At 52.5% G+C, this 17728-nt stretch overlaps 2 protein-coding genes across 2 annotated transcripts; one reads left to right on the top strand and one right to left on the bottom strand.

Moving 5' to 3' along the window:
• The first annotated feature begins 87 nt into the window (after positions 1 to 87).
• CIAO1 (cytosolic iron-sulfur assembly component 1) lies at positions 88 to 7403 on the top strand. Its single transcript, XM_007118478.4, has 7 exons — positions 88 to 358; positions 942 to 1090; positions 1253 to 1364; positions 1465 to 1553; positions 1793 to 1994; positions 2640 to 2727; positions 3610 to 7403. Exons 1-7 carry the CDS (start codon positions 220 to 222, stop codon positions 3848 to 3850), a joined length of 1020 nt encoding a protein of 339 aa, XP_007118540.1. The 5' UTR covers positions 88 to 219; the 3' UTR covers positions 3851 to 7403.
• Positions 7404 to 7525: 122 nt separating this feature from the next.
• LOC114485130 (U5 small nuclear ribonucleoprotein 200 kDa helicase-like) lies at positions 7526 to 17708 on the bottom strand (the record flags this gene model as incomplete). Its single annotated transcript, XM_028485889.2, has 19 exons — positions 7526 to 7955; positions 8054 to 8146; positions 9584 to 9665; positions 9748 to 9908; positions 10196 to 10372; positions 10459 to 10602; positions 10872 to 10993; positions 11227 to 11391; positions 11488 to 11677; positions 12189 to 12297; positions 12844 to 12952; positions 13824 to 13975; positions 14169 to 14347; positions 14438 to 14629; positions 15125 to 15352; positions 15665 to 15825; positions 16819 to 16992; positions 17158 to 17347; positions 17460 to 17708. Coding segments are annotated over 19 exons (3021 nt in total), but the record flags the coding sequence as incomplete, so codon positions are not given.
• Positions 17709 to 17728: the final 20 nt, after the last annotated feature.

Here is a 17728-nt window from a genome sequence, read left to right as displayed (position 1 = left end):
AGGCAGTCCCGCGATGCTCTCCTATGGGGGTGGGGAGCTGTGGGGGAGGGGAGAGTGAAAGGCCGACTACAACTCCCAGAGGGCAGCACGGCAGAAGCCGCGGGTGCTTTAGTTCCAAGGAGGACCCCGGCCCTGAGGAGGAAGAGGATTTGCCTGGTGGGAGCCGCAGTCGGCGCGGCTGGCTCTGCTCACCTCTACCACCTCCTGAGCCGGGCAGCCATGAAGGACTCGCTGGTGTTGCTTAGCCGTATCCTGGCGCACCCGGACTCCCGCTGCTGGTTCCTGGCCTGGAACCCCGCGGGAACCCTGCTGGCCTCGTGCGGGGGCGACCGGAGTGTCCGCATCTGGGGCAGGGAGGGTAAGGCCCGGCTGCGCGACCGCTGCCGCCGAGGGGTCTACGTGCGCTTGGTGTGGGTGCCAGGCTCGGGGAGTGCGCAGCCTGCGGGGCAGGCATACCCTGGACGGGAGTCGCAGGCCAAGGGAGAGGTTGGAGGGGCCTCCTTAGCCACTCTGAGAAAGGTTTTTCTGGCAAAGGAGTCGGCAAATACTAGAAGCTAAAATGTCAATAGGCCGAAACTGTTGAGGGAATTGTGTGTGATAGTTGCTGAGGTAGGAAAGTGAGGAGAGAAGAAGGAAAGTAGCTTGCAGAGTAATTTGCTATAGATGATGAAGTTTAAATTTTATCCCAAGGGTGTTTGGGTGCTATTGACAGTTTTAAATTGGGAGGGTGACTCCTTAGATTTGTCTTAGAAGGATGCTTCCAGAGGAAGTGGAGTCAGTTAATATACTGAGTTTCTGAAAGTATGTTGTTAAATACACCCACTGAGCTTTGCCCCCCAGCTCGTCTCCAATACTGGTCCCCATTACCCAGTGGCATTGATAGTGCTTCAGCACCTTCTCGTGCAGCCAGCTCCAGAGCCTGGCCTGTCCTCTGCTTTTAGGTGACAGCTGGATCTGCAAATCTGTCCTTTGTGAAGGCCACCAGCGCACCGTGCGGAAGGTGGCCTGGTCTCCCTGTGGGAATTACCTGGCCTCTGCCAGCTTTGATGCTACCACTTGCATTTGGAAGAAGAAGAATGCTGACTTCGAGGTAACCGGGCTGGATGGGACCAGGATTGTTGCCTGTTCCCTGCCCGCTAGCCAGGGCTGGTTGAGGAACATGAGCCGACCTGGGCCAGTGGGGCCGTGCCCGTGAGAAGGACCCCAGGGGTCTTAGCTGCTGCTGATTCTTTTCCCTCTTCCCGGTTCACAGTGTGTAACCACTCTGGAGGGCCATGAAAATGAGGTCAAGTCAGTAGCCTGGGCCCCATCTGGCAACCTCCTTGCCACCTGCAGCCGAGATAAGAGTGTGTGGGTCTGGGAAGGTGAGTCCAGGTCCCTCCAGATGCAGTTGGGAGCCTGCCACCAGATCTCTCCCTGACAGGGTCGGTCAGCTCCAGGGCTCCTTTCTTTTCTCTTGCACAGTTGATGAAGAAGACGAGTATGAGTGTGTCAGTGTCCTCAACTCTCACACACAGGATGTCAAGCATGTGGTTTGGCACCCGAGCCAGGAGGTAAGAGTCAGGTATCTTGGTGGGAAGGAATTCTGATGTGGAGGGTTGTATCCAGCCTTCTGCTCTTCGGCCTCAACCTGGCTTTTCCAGGGATCTCTGTCTGTGACCCAGAGACATCAATCCCTTTATGAAAGCAGATCCCTGGGACTCTCCTGTCCTGGGAGGGAGAAGTGTTGAAACCACAGACACTTCTTGGGCCCTACAGACACGTGCTGTGTTTTCCCTGGCCTCTCCCACAGCTGTTAGCCTCTGCCAGCTATGACGACACAGTGAAGCTCTACCGGGAGGAAGAGGATGACTGGGTATGCTGTGCCACCCTCGAAGGCCACGAATCCACCGTGTGGAGCTTGGCCTTTGACCCCAGTGGCCAGCGCCTGGCCTCTTGCAGTGATGACCGTACTGTGCGCATCTGGCACCAGTATCTACCAGGCAATGAGCAAGGTGAGGGCCCAGCCCGGGAGCTAAGGAAGACCCATCTCTGACGAGGCTTAGTCTACTGAGGGGCTGAGACACATAGATGAGTCACAGGAAACGGGTAGAAAGGCAGGTGTGCCACCAGAGGGCTCTAGGTAGAGTGCCGAAAGAGTCAGGGGAGCGTCTGAGCAAGGGGGGCCGTTTCATCTGGACTTGAAAGAGTGTGTAGGATTTTAACACGAGAAGAGAATTCTAGGTGCAAACAGCACGAGCAAAGGCATTGAAGGTAACGACAGCCTAGACTTACGCCAGGAACAGTGATTCGTGTCTATGGAGCATAAGCATAAAGGGATTGGAGAGAAATGAGGTGGGTTGGGCTGGCTGGTGGGCGGCCTTAAAAGGCAGGCTAACCCATCAGACGTAGTCGGCAGCAAAAGGGTTTTGAGGAGCAGGACATATCCTTCTCAGAATTCTGCTGTAAAAACGCCAGTCTGGCTGCAGTGTGTAAGGCAGATCAGCGAGGACGGAGACAGAGCAATGAAGATGAGGCCTCATGACTGAGGGTGGGGTGGGGCGCAGCAAATTAGGGTCTCCTCTGGGGCGGGTTAGATACTCCCCTGAGATGCCCAGGACACGGACATGCCTGAGGCTCAAGAGAAGTCTGTCGTGCAGGGGTGGCGTGCAGCGGCTCTGACCCTAGCTGGAAATGTATCTGCACCTTGTCAGGCTTCCACTCCAGGACCATTTACGATGTCGCTTGGTAAGACCTCCCCACCGCCTCCACCCTGCCACCCCAACCATTGGAGAGATTTTAGGGACGTCAAAAGCCTGTGCTGCTCCCTTTCACCTTTGGGAATACATGGGGATAGAGAGCAGCCACCCTCAAGTCTTCAGATCAGGCCAGACTGTCTCCATGCTGGCTCAGAGCTGGCTGGTCTGGGGTACACAGGAGCAGGGGACAGGCTTAGACCCAGGCCTGCACCTATGTTAAGATTCCAGGCTCTGAAGGCAGCTCCAGCCTTTGGGGGTCACACAGCATCATACCATCCAGAAATATTTATTCTTGAAACTGTGGATACATGGCTGGAGAATCCAGCCATGAATCCACAGGGCTGTTTCTACCCTTATGGAGTCTGGAAAAACGACACCATTCATATAGGAGCGTCGATCAGAGGGCGGTTCTGGCCCTGAGAATCTATCCCTAGGAAATAATCCTAAATAATGGAAAAACCTGATGCTCATCTAAGTTTTATTTGTATTAGCAAACATTTGGGAGTAGCAGATAGGGACTCAAGTAAAAGTATGGTAGAATTCATATCACTTTAAAAAAATGGCCAAAGAATACTTTATGACAGGGAAACTGCTTATTCCAACTGAGAAGAGTGCAATTCAGAGTTATATGTAGTCTTTTAGGTTAATTGTATTGGAGGAAAACCTAGATGGCAGCACTGGAAGCTTGGGGTGATGTTTGTGGCTACATATTTGTTAGGGAGGCTCTTCGATAAGACACTTATAGCTGAGGCCTGAAGTTTGGGACGGGAGCAGGCCAGGGGGACTATAGAACCAATCCCTCCTACCTGATTTGCCAGGTTGGGGAGGGAGGAGCCACCTGCATACTCACTGATGCACATGTTCGTCCCAGGTGTCAGCTGACAGGGGCCCTGGCTACCGCCTGTGGGGATGATGCCATCCGAGTATTTGAGGAGGATCCCGGCTCAGATCTGCAGCAGCCCACCTTCTCCGTGACGGCCCACGTGCCTCAGGCCCATTCCCAGGATGTCAACTGTGTGGCCTGGAATCCCAAGGAGCGGGGGCTCCTGGCCTCGTGCAGTGACGATGGAGAGTTGGCCTTCTGGAAATATCAGCCGTCTGAAGGCCTCTGAGCCACCTTGACTTTGGACAGAATCATGGTTCCCCAGAAAATGTCATAAGACTTTCCCAGCCCCTGAGAGGCCCGGAGGAGCATCCCTGACCTTCCTTTAACTTGGCCCCTCCTCCATGCAGACTTGGGCAGAAGTGCAGGCCACATAACCACTCACTCTTTCCCCTCCTTTGATACGGAGTCCTTGGTAAAGAGCTACAGAACATCAGTGTATTGTATTCAAGCCAGATTTTGCTTGCTTTAGGGCACAGTGTTAAATTTGGAGGTGGTGGTGAGTATACTATTTATAATCATCATATCTATACGTAGGAGAGATGTATCTCAGCCCTTTCTGAAACTATAAGCTTTATAGACATAATCCGAGTCCCAAGTCCTGTTTTATATTATAAGGACATTCACAATCTAAAAGAATTCCATGGTGAGTCCTTTTCTGAAGTAGGTCCTGCCTTCTCGATTTCTGGGCAAACCCTTGCATTTAAGACATTCAGTCAATACTGAAGGAAATTTTTTTTTTTTTTTTTTTGGCTGTGTTGGGTCTTCGTTGCTGCGCGTGGGCTTTCTCTAGTTGCGGCGAGCAGGGGGCTACTTTGTTGCGGTGAGATTCCTCATTGCCGTGGCTTCTCTTGTTGGGGAGCACGGGCTTTAGGTGCACGGGCTTCAGTCGTTGTGGCACGCGGGCTCTAATACACAGGCTCAGTAGTTGTGGCGCACGGGCTTCGTTGCTCCGTGGCATGTGGGATCTTCCCGGACTAGGGCTCGAACCTGTGTCCGCTGCATTGGCAGGCGGATTCTTAATCACTGCGCCACCAGGGACCGCTGCATTGGCAGGCGGATTCTTAATCACTGCGCCACCAGGGAAGGCCTGAAGGAAATTTTTTTTTTTAACATCTTTATTGGAGTATAACTGTTTTACAATGGTGTGTTAGTTTCTGCTTTACAACAAAGTGAATCAGTTATACATATACATATGTTCCCCTGAAGGAAATTTTTTGATGTAGGTTGGTTTAGAGCGAGAAACACCTCTGCTTTCCCTTCGAAACCCTTAATGTACCTTCTGTGCTATGTGCTGTGCTGACAGCCAGGAATTGCTGAGAAATAAATGGGGAGGACGTGACCCCTAGAAGGGAGTTATTGGTGGCCACAGGTCGTGCATTCTCAGTGTGGATGAAAATTAGGTCTTGGGTGAGGGGCAAAAAAAAATCTTAGAGACAGTAATTTGTGGCCCTCAGAAGGACCACTGTACATAAATATGCTGTGGTCTGTTGTATTAGATTTTCATAGTGGGGGTGAGTAGTAAAAAGATGCCAATTAAGTCCCATTAAGGCAGTGATGATGAAAAAATGGGAAAGAAACACTGGCACAGGTAGTCAGTGCTTTAGTCTCACGTTATCCTCTGACAGGCACTTCCAAGTGCGTTTTGACTTGAGGCCCGTCTTCAAGCCCACAGCCTTCACTTGATTTTCTACACCACAGAAATCATGACCGTAGATTTTGAAAAGACAACTGGGGCAGTACCTAGAGCAGAGGTTCTCAAGATGGGGTCTGCCAGTCACTGGAAATCCCTAGATTTTTTCAGCAGTTGGCGCCTGGGCAGGAAGCAAGGCAATGGCATCAAATACTAGTCGTGTCTCCATGCCTTGCTCTCAGTGAAAAAATGGCCAACTTCCCTGAGAAGTGTCCTCAGTAGAACTAATAAGAGATAAATTGTATTAAATCTCGACCCTTGAGCATACAGCTCATGTTCTGCAATGACGGAAGCGCACACGAGCACTCCTGCTGTGCACTGAGGTGTGGCTGTCTTGAGGAAAAGCAGTTGTGCAGGTGTAAGCTGAATCAACCGTGTTGTTCATGGCATAACCATTTCTACTTGAAAGAACGAGCAAATTATGGTATTTAGACTTGGCTATCTGGGAGACATTTTCCGGAAAACGAATGGAATGAGCCTTTCACTTCAAGGGAAACTGATAGTGTTGCCAATGATAAAAGCTTTCAAGAAAAAATTAGAATCTTTGAAAACTTGTATTGCCGCCATGAGCTTGACATGTTCTCAATGCTTACTTTTCTGAGGGGACTGGTGGTGATATGAACAAACGTGATCTGTATGATGAAATGTATTGACATTTGGAAGATTTGCATAATTCAGTGAATGAGCATTTTCCAAATGCCTAATGCATGATGTTACAAAATCACTCATGGGTAAGACTCATTAAAAGTGTAAGGCCAGGGCTTCCCTGGTGGCGCAGTGGTTGAGTCCGCCTGCCGATGTAGGGGACACGGGTTCGTGCCCCAGTCCGGGAAGATCCCACATGCCGCGGAGCGGCTGGGCCCGTGAGCCATGGCCGCTGAGCCTGCGCGTCCGGAGCCTGTGCTCCGCAACGGGAGAGGCCACAACGGTGAGAAGCCCGCGTACCACAAAAAAAAAAAAATAATAAGTGTAAGGCCGGTGGGTTTTAATGTAACAGTATAAAAAGCTCATTGATAAGGTTTCAGATCCACATTGCCTTTAAGAAACTACCACCTGTGGAGTGGTGACATAGCATCACATAAACTCAATTACCTGAGAAGCCTATTTAAAAACTCCTTTTTCCAACTTCCTGTCTGTGTGAAGTCAGCTTTACGTCAGCACAACACACAACAGGTTGTGGAAGCAGCTAGGAGAATCCAACTGTCTTCTATGAAGCCAGACATGAAAGAGATCTGCAAAAATGTAAAATGCCACTCTTCTCCCCGGATTTGTTTTGGAAGTTGTTTTTCATAAAAAGTTAACAGAAGTTACTGTTGTTTTAAAATGCATTTACTATAGTAAATAAACATCAATGGCTGTAACCCAGATAATAAAGGATGGTTGGGGCTCTTAATTTTTTGTAGGGTAAACGGGTCCTAAGACTAAATTTGAAAACTGCCAACCTAGGGAAATTACCCTTCAGAATCATTTTCCAATTTTTTGCACATTTATTCCTAAAAAACCCCAGAAGGCAAGAATTTGAGAAAAAAATTTGTAGATCTGGATCTTAAAATCGGTTTAAGCACCCAGTTGGTGCTGCCTCATTATGGGAAGGGACACTGCTGATCTTGAGAAAGCTCTAACCTGTTGATCTCTCCAGCAAAGTTCAGTTAGTTCCTGCAGTAGGGCAGATACAGAGGAAGGGACCAAGGGCACAAGCCTGACTGAACAGAAGCTACCGACACTGTTCCCTCTGCGCTGACTGAAATGGTGCAGGTGGCAGCCCAACTGAAGAGCAGCCTCCTCCTCTAGAAGTGCTCACTGTGAGCAAGTTCACTGGCTGAAAAAAATAATCCTTAGGTTGGAGAAAGGAAACTTTTTTTTTGGCTGCATTGGGTCTTCGTTGCTGCGCGCGGGCCTTCTCTAGTTGCGGTGACTGGGGGCTACTCTCCGTTGTGGTGCGTGGGCTTCTCATCGCGGTGGCTTCTCTCGTTGCGGAGCACAGGCTCTTAGGTGCATGGGCTTCAGTAGTTGTGGCTCGTGGGCTCTAGAGCGCAGGCTCAGTAGTTGTGGCGCATGGGCTTAGTTGCTCTGTGGCATGTGGTATCTTCCCGGACCAGGGCTTGAATCCGTGTCCCCTGCACCGGCAGGCGGATTCTTAACCACTGCACCACCAGGGAAGTCCAACAAAGGAAACTTTTAATCTGGATCACTGCAAAGACAAATGGTTTCTCCAAGTCATTTTATTAGAATGTGTGACTCAAAAGGAACTGCAAAGAACATGCCTAAAAATGGTGTACACAGTTTATGCCTGACACCTGCAGACACTAGATCCGAAGTTTGGATGGCAAGGGAGCCGGAGTGGAAAGTAATGGGGTGGGCTGGGACCGCGGCGGCACTGGCTGGCCAGACCTCACGCAGACAGACCGGGTCTCCAAGACTGAGGTCCCATGACAGCGTACATGTACCAAACTCAGGTTCACCTCTTCTCTCTGTGCAAGAGCAAAGGCCTCTGGACTCAGTCTGAGTCACTGTCTGTCTCAGCTTCTTTCACATCCACGCTGAATTTGTACTCCTGGTCACATCCCATGTAAGCGTCGCTCATGAAGTACAGGGTGTAGTTGTGGGCGCCAGTGGCCGGGGCCACAAAGTCGAGCTTCACCTGGAGAGAGCAGGCAGAACTCAGGGCCAGCTCAGACACAGGAAGAGTTCTCACCCTGCCCCATCTCACAGCACGCGAGGGCCAGCGGACACACTCACCTTGGCCTTCTGCTGCAGGGTCAGCCTCTTGATGGAAATGAGGCTATTCGACTTGGCATCTCCGATCACCACCCACCAGCCCTCTTCACGTTTCTGTAGTGACCAAAAGCCAACAACGTCAGCACATAAAATTTGATGATCATGACACCAAGAGAAAAGTTACAAAAGTTCAGAAACCAGAAAGAAAGCTTTCTAAAACTTCTTCCCAAACTACAATTGGATACACCTAAGATTTTAAACTGTCTGAGGTGTCTCACACCTCAGAGTAGGCAGATGAACTCATTTGTTGGTTCTGCCTCATTTCCTTGTCCCAAAGTACCTTCTCCCATTTAGTATCTGACACTAAATCCAACATTCCACTATTAGACATCTAGTCTTTGGGGCCTCGCAGCTTTGAGTTCCTCAGAGACCCTTTTAAATAAAAGGCATATATGCCGGAGGAGAAAAACACGTTAATACGGAGGTGAGCCTGCCAGCAGAGAGGATCCAAAGTAGGCCTTGCGTCTACCAAGAATCCTTCCCTCTGCTGGCCGCTCCACTGTCAGAAAACCCAAGCATTCCACTTTAAAGTGCTCTTTCCCTAGAGCCTATTAAACGAATAGTTTGTAAATTTAAACATTACAGTGTATCTGGTTTCTCCTTTCAGCCTGTTCAATTCTTCTCCCATATAAGGGATCAGATTTCCGGTAAAGATATTAGACATCTAGTCTTTGGGGCCTCGCAGCTTTGAGTTCCTCAGAGACCCTTTTAAATAAAAGGCATATATGCCGGAGGAGAAAAACACGTTAATACGGAGGTGAGCCTGCCAGCAGAGAGGATCCAAAGTAGGCCTTGCGTCTACCAAGAATCCTTCCCTCTGCTGGCCGCTCCACTGTCAGAAAACCCAAGCATTCCACTTTAAAGTGCTCTTTCCCTAGAGCCTATTAAACGAATAGTTTGTAAATTTAAACATTACAGTGTATCTGGTTTCTCCTTTCAGCCTGTTCAATTCTTCTCCCATATAAGGGATCAGATTTCCTTTTTGGTGGTAAAGAACCAAGCACTGGAAACAGAGTAAGTAGCTGTGAGAAACGAGAGCGAAGAAACACCAACTAGAAAAGCCCAACTGTCCTGGAGACGTTTTTTTTTTGGCCGAGTGACACGTGGGATCTTAGTTCCCCAACCAGGGATCGAACCCGTGCCTGCCCCCTGCATTGGTAGCAGAGAGTCTTAACCACTGGACCGCCAGGGAAGTCCCGCTAGAGCCATTTAGAGTTAAAGATAAATGCTTCTTCACAGCCACGGACGTCAACAACACCACCGCACAACTGGGGCGTTCAATAACGACCAGTCACCTAAATTGCCTTAAAGCAAAAAACCACCAAAAACTCCCACGGAAGACACCCATGGCCCCAAGATTAATCCTCAGGCTTGCGGCTTCGTTATTACTCTAAATGTCCTCCCTCAGTGACTATGTACTCTTGTAGCCCAGCCTCTAGTCAGTCGGTAGGGCCTCAAGTGGACCCCTGGGAAGCCACTCCCAGGATGTACCTGTGGGAAGAGAGGCGCGATCACGGGACCTGTGACTTCCTCCTCTCGCTCCAGCTGCACCAGCACCACAACCGGCCCGCCACTGTGGGGAGAAACGCAGGTCGCACGTCACAGCTGTGCCCAGCAAGGACCCGGGGCGGGGCACCTGGCCCTCTCTGGCTCACCTGCGGATGCTGTCCTTGTCCACCACCTCGTAGGACAGCTCGATGTTGGGGTAGCGGTTACAGAAGCGGGCCACGTCTGCGATCTGGCTATCGGACAGCTGAAGCAACGCGTTGCGCTCTTCATCCTCCATCTCCATGATGTCAAAAACACTCTCCACCCCCTGCAGCGGGTGTCAGAGGTCAGGGAAGAAGAGAGAATGTAGACTAGCAGCAGAGAAAAGTGGCTCCAAAGAGCGGCTACTTTTACTTCCTATGCCATCAGATCATCTAAAGAAGACAAGGCTTCAGAAAGAACATGGCCCACAACCGTCAGGCTCTCTAGCAGCTCCACGGCTAACACCTCCAGAGAAGCCGGAATGAGAAGGCTCCCCTCCACAACTGCCCCCAGTGTGAGACGCTCGGCTCCCAGCCTCGGCCACCCGACACTCCGGGTCCAGGCCCAGCTCACCTTGTCTGTGCAACGTTTGATGTGCTCTGAGGTGAAGTGTGGCAGCTGCTTCAGGTATGAGTCCTTGGACCACATGGCTTGGGTGACCATCTGGGCCAGCTCCATGGCTGCCAGAGCCGGGCTGAGCCACCCGTTGCTGGAGAGGACATCCACACAGGCCTGGATGAGCCGGATGGCCTGAACAGGGACAGGAGAGCAAGAGCAGGCAGGGTTGGAACTGCTGCTTCACGGGCCACACGGGCCCCCCCGCGCCCACTCGATACCTTGCTAAGGATCTCCTCTGTATCCGACTGCAGCTCAGCACTCAGCTGCATGCGGGACAGGTGAGCCTGCAGAAGCAGGTTGGTCTTGACGTGCGGGTCGTTGAACTTAGGGTTATTCAGCTTGTGGGGGACCTTCTGGGCCAACTGGAAGGTGGAAGAAAAAGGGCCGACGATGAAGACGCTGCCTGAGATCCACTCTCAGGCACCACCTGTCCCAGGCTCACAACCCTTCAAAACTCAGAGGGGTGGCTGGGTGCCTGGGGCTGGTGGGGCTGAGACGTGTGGAGGTGTGTGAGGGAGGTCGGGGCAGGAGGGGTCGGTGTCTTCCTGTGGTGATGGGGCATCGCGCGCTCTGGGCACACGGGCCAAGTTTCAGCTCCGAGGATGTTCTCCGGAAGCCGAGGTGCCCTCACCTGCCGCAGGAGGTTGTCTTCATGGTGCCGGATGGGAATGTTCTCATACTCGGCTGCATTGGAGATGATCTCAATAAGCCCTCGCACCTTGGTCTTGGCATTCAGGGACATGCTGAAGAGCTCTGAGAGAGGTAGGGAAGGAGATTTCAGAGGAGTCAAAGCAGGCCGAAAAGGAGCAGAGAGGAGAGAGTTAACTCCTGGGCTACCCCAGCTCCACCCTGCGATGCGTGCCTCTGACAAACACCAGATGGGGCACTGGAAGCATCATCATCTCTCATCCCCCATGGGCTGCAGACCCTGCCTGAGATCCCTCCCGCTCAGGCTCTGCACAGACCCAGCCCCTGCTGGCCCTCACCAATGGTGGTGTAGTTGATGTAATAGTAGGCAGCGATCATGCCCAGGTTCAGAGGCGCCACGTCCATCTCGTCCTCAATGCTGATGCACTTGGACTGCTCCAGGTCACTCAGGGTCTGTTCCACGAGCTCCGACAAGTGGTCAGACAAGTGACGATGGGAGATGCCTGTGAAGGTGAGAGCTAAGTGGGGAGTCACAGGGACATGGCGAGCAAGGGGCGTGAAAACCGCAAAAGGATAAGGTGTGCTCCAAAGCTACTGACCCTGCAGGTTGTAATAATTGGGGTTCTGCGTCATGCGGCGGTACAGAAAGGTCCAGGTGAGGTAGTCCACGGCGTCCTGCTTGTTCTCAATGGTCTTGGTGACAATCTCAGCATTGAAGTGGTCATGCATACAGTGGTCCAGGTGAGACTCTACTGGCAAAGGCTCATATAAGAACTTTTTGAAGAAATCCTATGGGAAAGAAGATAATAAAGAGTCAATGACAATATGGTCACAGCGATAGATCAAGGGGGAAAAAAAAGGCCAAGGGAAAATGCGGCCCCTCTGTGACAGACAGACACAGCTAATCAAAATGGAAGAAACCAGTTGCACAGACAAGTGAGCTGGGTCTGGACCTGGAGAGTTGGGTGTGTATGCCTGTTCCCACTGGCATCACTGGTTATTTCTACAGCAGAGACGGGGGTACCCCAAGTCCCACATGCTGAGCAGAGCATGAGGGAAGATGGAACCAGCCAGAGGGAGAAGACGTCAACACACAGAGTCAACAGCAGTAGCAAAAACCAAAGGCTACAAAATTCTACGCAGCCAAGAGGCTTGTTACAAAAGCAACATGGAAGATAAAAGAGGCAGAAGTTGACAGACAGAATGTAAAAAAATAAGTAAAGACATCTATCAAAACAGAAACTAAAGAATCTGTTCTGAGGTCCAGGATCAAAAGACAGTGCAAGAGGCCCAGGCTGACCTTTTTGGAGCCCTGGCACATGATGACGCAGCGCCCCTCGTCATCCTGCAAAGGGCGGTTGGCATGCCCCACCATCTGCAGCACGTCGTAGATGGGGTAATCCACGTACCTAGAGACAGGAGGGGAGAGGAGGCAAAGCCGCAGCAACAGACACTCAGGAGGCTGACTGCCTAAATGTCAAAGAATAAAGTGCAAACGCGGGGAGACGTGGGCCAATCACAGCAAAACTGTTTACGAGTTCCCACGCTCAGGCACTAGTTTCACGCATCATCTATACATCACTTTCGTTTTCAAGTGTAAGAGTCATTACTTTGTTGCTCAGTGTCCTTGAACCAAAGCTATTAACCCATGTGATGCCAACAGCCAAACAACTCCCCGTTAAAGGATCTAATATGTAAGGCAGGCTTCCAAACTTTACAGCTATATAGTTCATGAGTAATCAAGTCACCCGACTCAAATCCAAATCTAGAAGCAGGTTCAGACATTAAAAATAAGTCCATATAAATAAAACCCGGGCTGGGGTGGAATCTCGGCTAGCTGTTTATTTCCCTAACACCTTTTCTTCACAATAGTGAACTTCTGGATTTGCAGGTATTACGTTCATCTTAGGAAGGAAGGTCCCGTTAACACAGAGCAAAAGCACAGCTGTACTCACGCGTGGATCTTGCCATTGTAGTACTGGGTATCCATGATAATCACCAGGTGGGCGGCCACATTCATGCCCCAGCAGAGACTCCGAGAAGCTACCACCACCTGGATAGCCCCTGAGCAGCAGAGGGGAGGAGGAGACTGAGCACAGGGCTCCCTGGCTGAGGCAGGACGTGCTGCCTCCTGGGCAGGTAGTGGCTTATCTTGTGCTACGTTTCAGAACTCAGAGCAAAGCTTACCAGGAACAAGGTTTAATGACTAAGGGGCTAACTCGGTACTACAGGAGGTGGCTCTATGTCACTGTTGCTCTGCTGGGGGGGGCTACCCTGGAGGAAACGAGGTAATCCTGGAACAGAATCCCAAGCCCAGGGAAAGCTAGGCTGACACTCCTGCCTGACAGATGGGCCTTGATGACTGGAAAGTGCTAAGGTTGACTCAGCCGCGGGATGGCTCAGTACACGGTCGCCAAATCGAGCTCTGAAGGTGCCGCACACCAGACAGATTCAGGGGTCAAAGAGTGACAGTAATGATTCTGGCAGAAGCATCTCCGCTGCAGCTCCACTAAGCACTGTCAGAACAATACTCTGCGTGAAATGCCTGACGTCAACAAGGGACAGAGGCACACAGCCACCCAAGGGAAACAGAGTTTACTCCATCTCTGAGGCCCAACCACTTTGCCAAGCCTGGTATCTGTACAAAACCAGGTCTAGTGGCCAAACGTCCTGGTCTAAAAAGCCAGGTTCTGAAAGAGCACAACCTTATGTGCCTGCCTGCTTTCTCATCTAGAAAGTAGGGGTAATATCTGTCCCACCTTCACCACAAGGGTACTGAAATCAAATAACAGATAAAATAATCTGTTAAGTATCAATATTTTGAAAATGACCAACGTGCTGTCAAGAAATATCACCCACGCCCAGAAGTTCAACACACGCCCCCGTGACACCTGTGCATCTAGTCTCGCTCTGCGCCTCAAGGCTTGCTCTCTACCTGAGCTGAAGAGCTGCTCCACCAGGCGCCGCTCCATGGGGCTGAGCCCCTCGTGCAGGTAGCCCACCCCGTTTAGCAGCGTCTCCTTGAGCGTGCCGTCACTCAGCTTCTCCAGGTAGGGGATCAGGTCCTTCTCCGTGCAGTGCAGGAACCTGGGCGGCATGAGCACTGACTCAGCCTGGAGCGCTTCCACCCCCCAGACACCCTTCCAGCTGTGCGTCGCCCAGCCCCGAGCCAGGCGGGGGCCACCCCGCCCTGTGAACAGAACACCCGGCAGGGGAGGCCAGTCTCACTTGAGCCAACCCTCACCTCCCCACGGGGCCCCAGGAGCCAGGCCCCGCCCACCTCTGCCGCTGGATGTCGGCCGCACACGTGGTGAGGATGTCGATGGCGGTGAGGCGCGTCTGCTTGCGAGACGGAACGAAGACAATGACGGGCTTCTTGGGCGAGTGCTTGGTGATGGCGTGGTACACGGGCTTGGCCATGGACAGCAGGCGAGTCTGTGTGTGGCTAATGTTGAAGCCCTGGAGACCGAGGAGAAAGAAAGGAGCTTACAAACCCAGGGAGCCCTGGACGTCAAGAGGCCGTGTGGGAACGGGAAGAGCGGGTCCCACCTGGATGTGCAGCTCCAAGGGCACGGGGCGCACGTTCGGGTGGAAGTTGAAGGTGGAGGTGGCGCTGCACCCCAGCCAGTGGGCCACGTCCTTCGCGTTCGAGAGCGAGGAGCTGAGGGCCACAATGCGAATGGGCCTCTCGATCTGGGAGGAGATGTAGCGCATCCGGGAGCAGATCACCTCTAGCACGGGCTGGGAAGAGGAGCGGGAGTCACTGCAGGTCCGGGCGCTCCATCCTCGGCCCTGAGCTACCTTCGTGTGTAGCCCAACAACCTCGAGATGATCTCCTAACTCTTCCTTGTGATTAAGGGCTCTCCCGTCTTTATGTAGCGCATCCGGGAGCAGATCACCTCTAGCACGGGCTGGGAAGAGGAGCGGGAGTCACTGCAGGTCCGGGCGCTCCATCCTCGGCCCTGAGCTACCTTCGTGTGTAGCCCAACAACCTCGAGATGATCTCCTAACTCTTCCTCTCCCGTCTTTGGGTCCACCTCCTCCCCAGCCAATCTCCACTAAGCAATGGTACTCTCCAAGAAAACTACAAAAAAGTCTCAGATCATCCTTTCAGAATAAGGTGACGGGCAGAATCCTCTTGGGAGAAGCCCTAGTCTCTGGCCCTCACCTAAAGCCCAAGGCCAACGCTACTCTGACGGTCCCAGCCCCCTCCTATGCTGCAAGGTCAAGCCATACCCCGTTCTCGCCCCCGATAAGGTGGACCTCATCCACCACGAAGAGGTTGATGTTCTGGACATTCTTGCGCTGCTTCCACCGCCGGGAAAGGATGTCCCACTTCTCGGGGGTGCTGATGATGATGTTGCCTTTGCCCAGAAGCTTCAGGTCCGTGCTGGTCTCCCCCGTCAGGAGCACCACCTTCTTGTTGAGCCTGTCCTGGAACTTCTCGTACCAGTCCATGTACACCTGGCGGGCGGGCAGAGGGAGGGCAGAAAAACGTCAGAGGCCACGTCAGCCTTCAGTTCATGAATTATGAGAAAAACACGGGAAGCCAAACACAGAGGCCTGTCGCCCTGCAGATCTCAAGCTAAATACTTCGTAATCACACACCAACCTATAAGTGACCGGAGAGCGTCCCTTTAGCATACGACTGAGGAAATGGCCACCAGCTGGCAAACAGTCTTGGCCCAGTTGGCTCTACAAATTTCAGGGCCCAGAAAACCTTGATCTGGACTCAGAGATGAAAACGGTTTCTGGGAAACTTCACACGTGACACACCTGCTCCGCCAGAGCCTCCATAGGGGTGATGTAGACACAGCGCCCCTCCGAGTTCTGCAGCAGCATCCGCAGGATGGCGAACTCCGCACAGATGGTCTTCCCGCTGCCCGTGGGGGCCCCCACAAACACGTTGTCATCGCTGTTATACACGGTGTTAAACACTGTGAAGCGACAGAGAGGCAGCGTGAACACCGAGAGAGACGCAGCGTGAACACCGAGAGAGACTCGGACACGCGGGAAACTCGGCCAGTCAGCCCAGAATGGCAACCATGAGGGGTGATGGCACACGGCCCCCAACTGCAGTCGGGCCTGAGACATCTCTCCCCTTCATCCGCTCCTTCCCACACAAGAGGAGGAGAAGGGACCAAGATCAAGAGTTCAGGGCCCCTGGAGATTTGCAGGAGGACAACAGAAGCAAAGGAGGCCAGGGCTCCCTCCTTGCTTCTCAGGGACAGGACGCCGAACCAAGGGGAACTGGCTCCCCTCCTCTGCCCCTCCAACCCTCTCCCACGTTTCCTGGAAAGAGTCAAATACACAGAGAAGGTAAAAAGCCTAATAAGTAAGCCCTGGCATCCACACTGGGTTAAAATCAAATTCTACTATTTATTAGCTGGTTCAATTGGGGTGCCCCTCCCTGCCTCGGTTTCTTCATCTGTAGAACAGGACACTGATGGTAGTATCTCAAATGGTAAATCCCTGTTTGCTGGTATCTCAAACAGGATTGTGGAAAGAGTGAAAGAGAAAACACTTGGGATGCACCCAGCCCAGAGTACTTAGAACATGGGGCGTGCTCTGGGAACATAGCTGTCGTTTACAGCAATGAAGGCGGAGGAGGCCTCGGTCAACGCTACGCACTCTGGTTCAATACTGGAGCCTCCTGAGCCTGAGAAATGACAGTGCACCATGATAGTAAGACCTGCTCTACCAACCCTCCTCAGGGAGACGTGCAAAGAAGCAAAGCAAATCTAACAGTAACCAAGGGCTTCTGAGAACGGAAAATGTCCTGGCTGCTCCAACAGTTGGCACTGATGAGCTCCCACAGCTGCCAAGCACCTGAGGGCCCTCCTCCCCCTCCTCCCGCAGAACCTACCTGTCTCCAGGGGACCTTAAAAGGCCTCCAAAGGAACCGCCCGCCTGGAAATGGAAACACCTACCCTGGGTCTGGATGGGGTTGAAGAAAGGAAATTTATCTTGGTAAAGGCTCTCAAAGGCACTGTTTCTCAGGGCAGACACGGGCAAGGGCTGCAGGTCCAGAAGCTCGGTTGGGGGTGGGTACTTCTCTGGTAGGATCAGGTGCCGGAAAGAGACAGGCAGCTGGGTCTCACAAGCTGCCAGAAGAGAAACGGGAATGGCGGTCAGCACACTGGGAACCCCAAGGCAGCATACACAGCCCTCTCCCCAACCAAGTCTGGCCCAGTACAAGGGGCAAGACACTCATCTAACTGCCCCGGGAGGACCTGGCCCAGGGGACCCTGCGGAGGAGACGCACTCACAGAGCCAGCGGTCAGACACCACACGGATGAAGTACTGAGGGGGCAGCGGTTCAAAGACGGGCACGAAGAACGTAATGAGGTGCTCGTCCTGCGCATACTTGGCCTTGAGGAGGAAATACTCGTGGTGCAGGATCACCTCGCTGTCCACATCCTCCACCAGAATCCAGAACGCCTCTGATGAGCCATGGACCTGCCCACAGGGGCACAAGTGACAGGGGTATGAGCTGGCGGTAACTCAGCCCTCCAATCCCGCTCTCCTCAAGATCCCTCTGACACCAGGCCCCTGCCTCACACAGCCTGACCTTTTCATCCCACTGGAAGTCGGGCGTGATGGTCAGCTCCACCTTCAGCGTGGAGCGCGTGATAGGCTGCAGGTGCACCGACAACTCCAGCTTGGGGAACAGGTGGACGTACTTGTGGATGGTCTTCCCCATCTTGGGCATGCGGATAAGCTCCCCTACGAGGACACAAGAAAGCACGGGGCTGCAGCCCAGCCTGCCTGAGGTACCTGCAAACCCAGCCCTGAGGGCCACCAAGGGGAACGGGCGATTCCACCCCAGAAGGGCAGGCT

The sequence above is a fragment of the Physeter macrocephalus genome, unplaced genomic scaffold (assembly GCF_002837175.3).
Source record: "Physeter macrocephalus isolate SW-GA unplaced genomic scaffold, ASM283717v5 random_646, whole genome shotgun sequence".
Lineage (NCBI taxonomy): Eukaryota > Metazoa > Chordata > Mammalia > Artiodactyla > Physeteridae > Physeter > Physeter macrocephalus.
The sequence above is the reverse complement of the archived record's forward strand: the minus strand, read 5'-3'. Positions and strand labels throughout refer to the sequence as shown.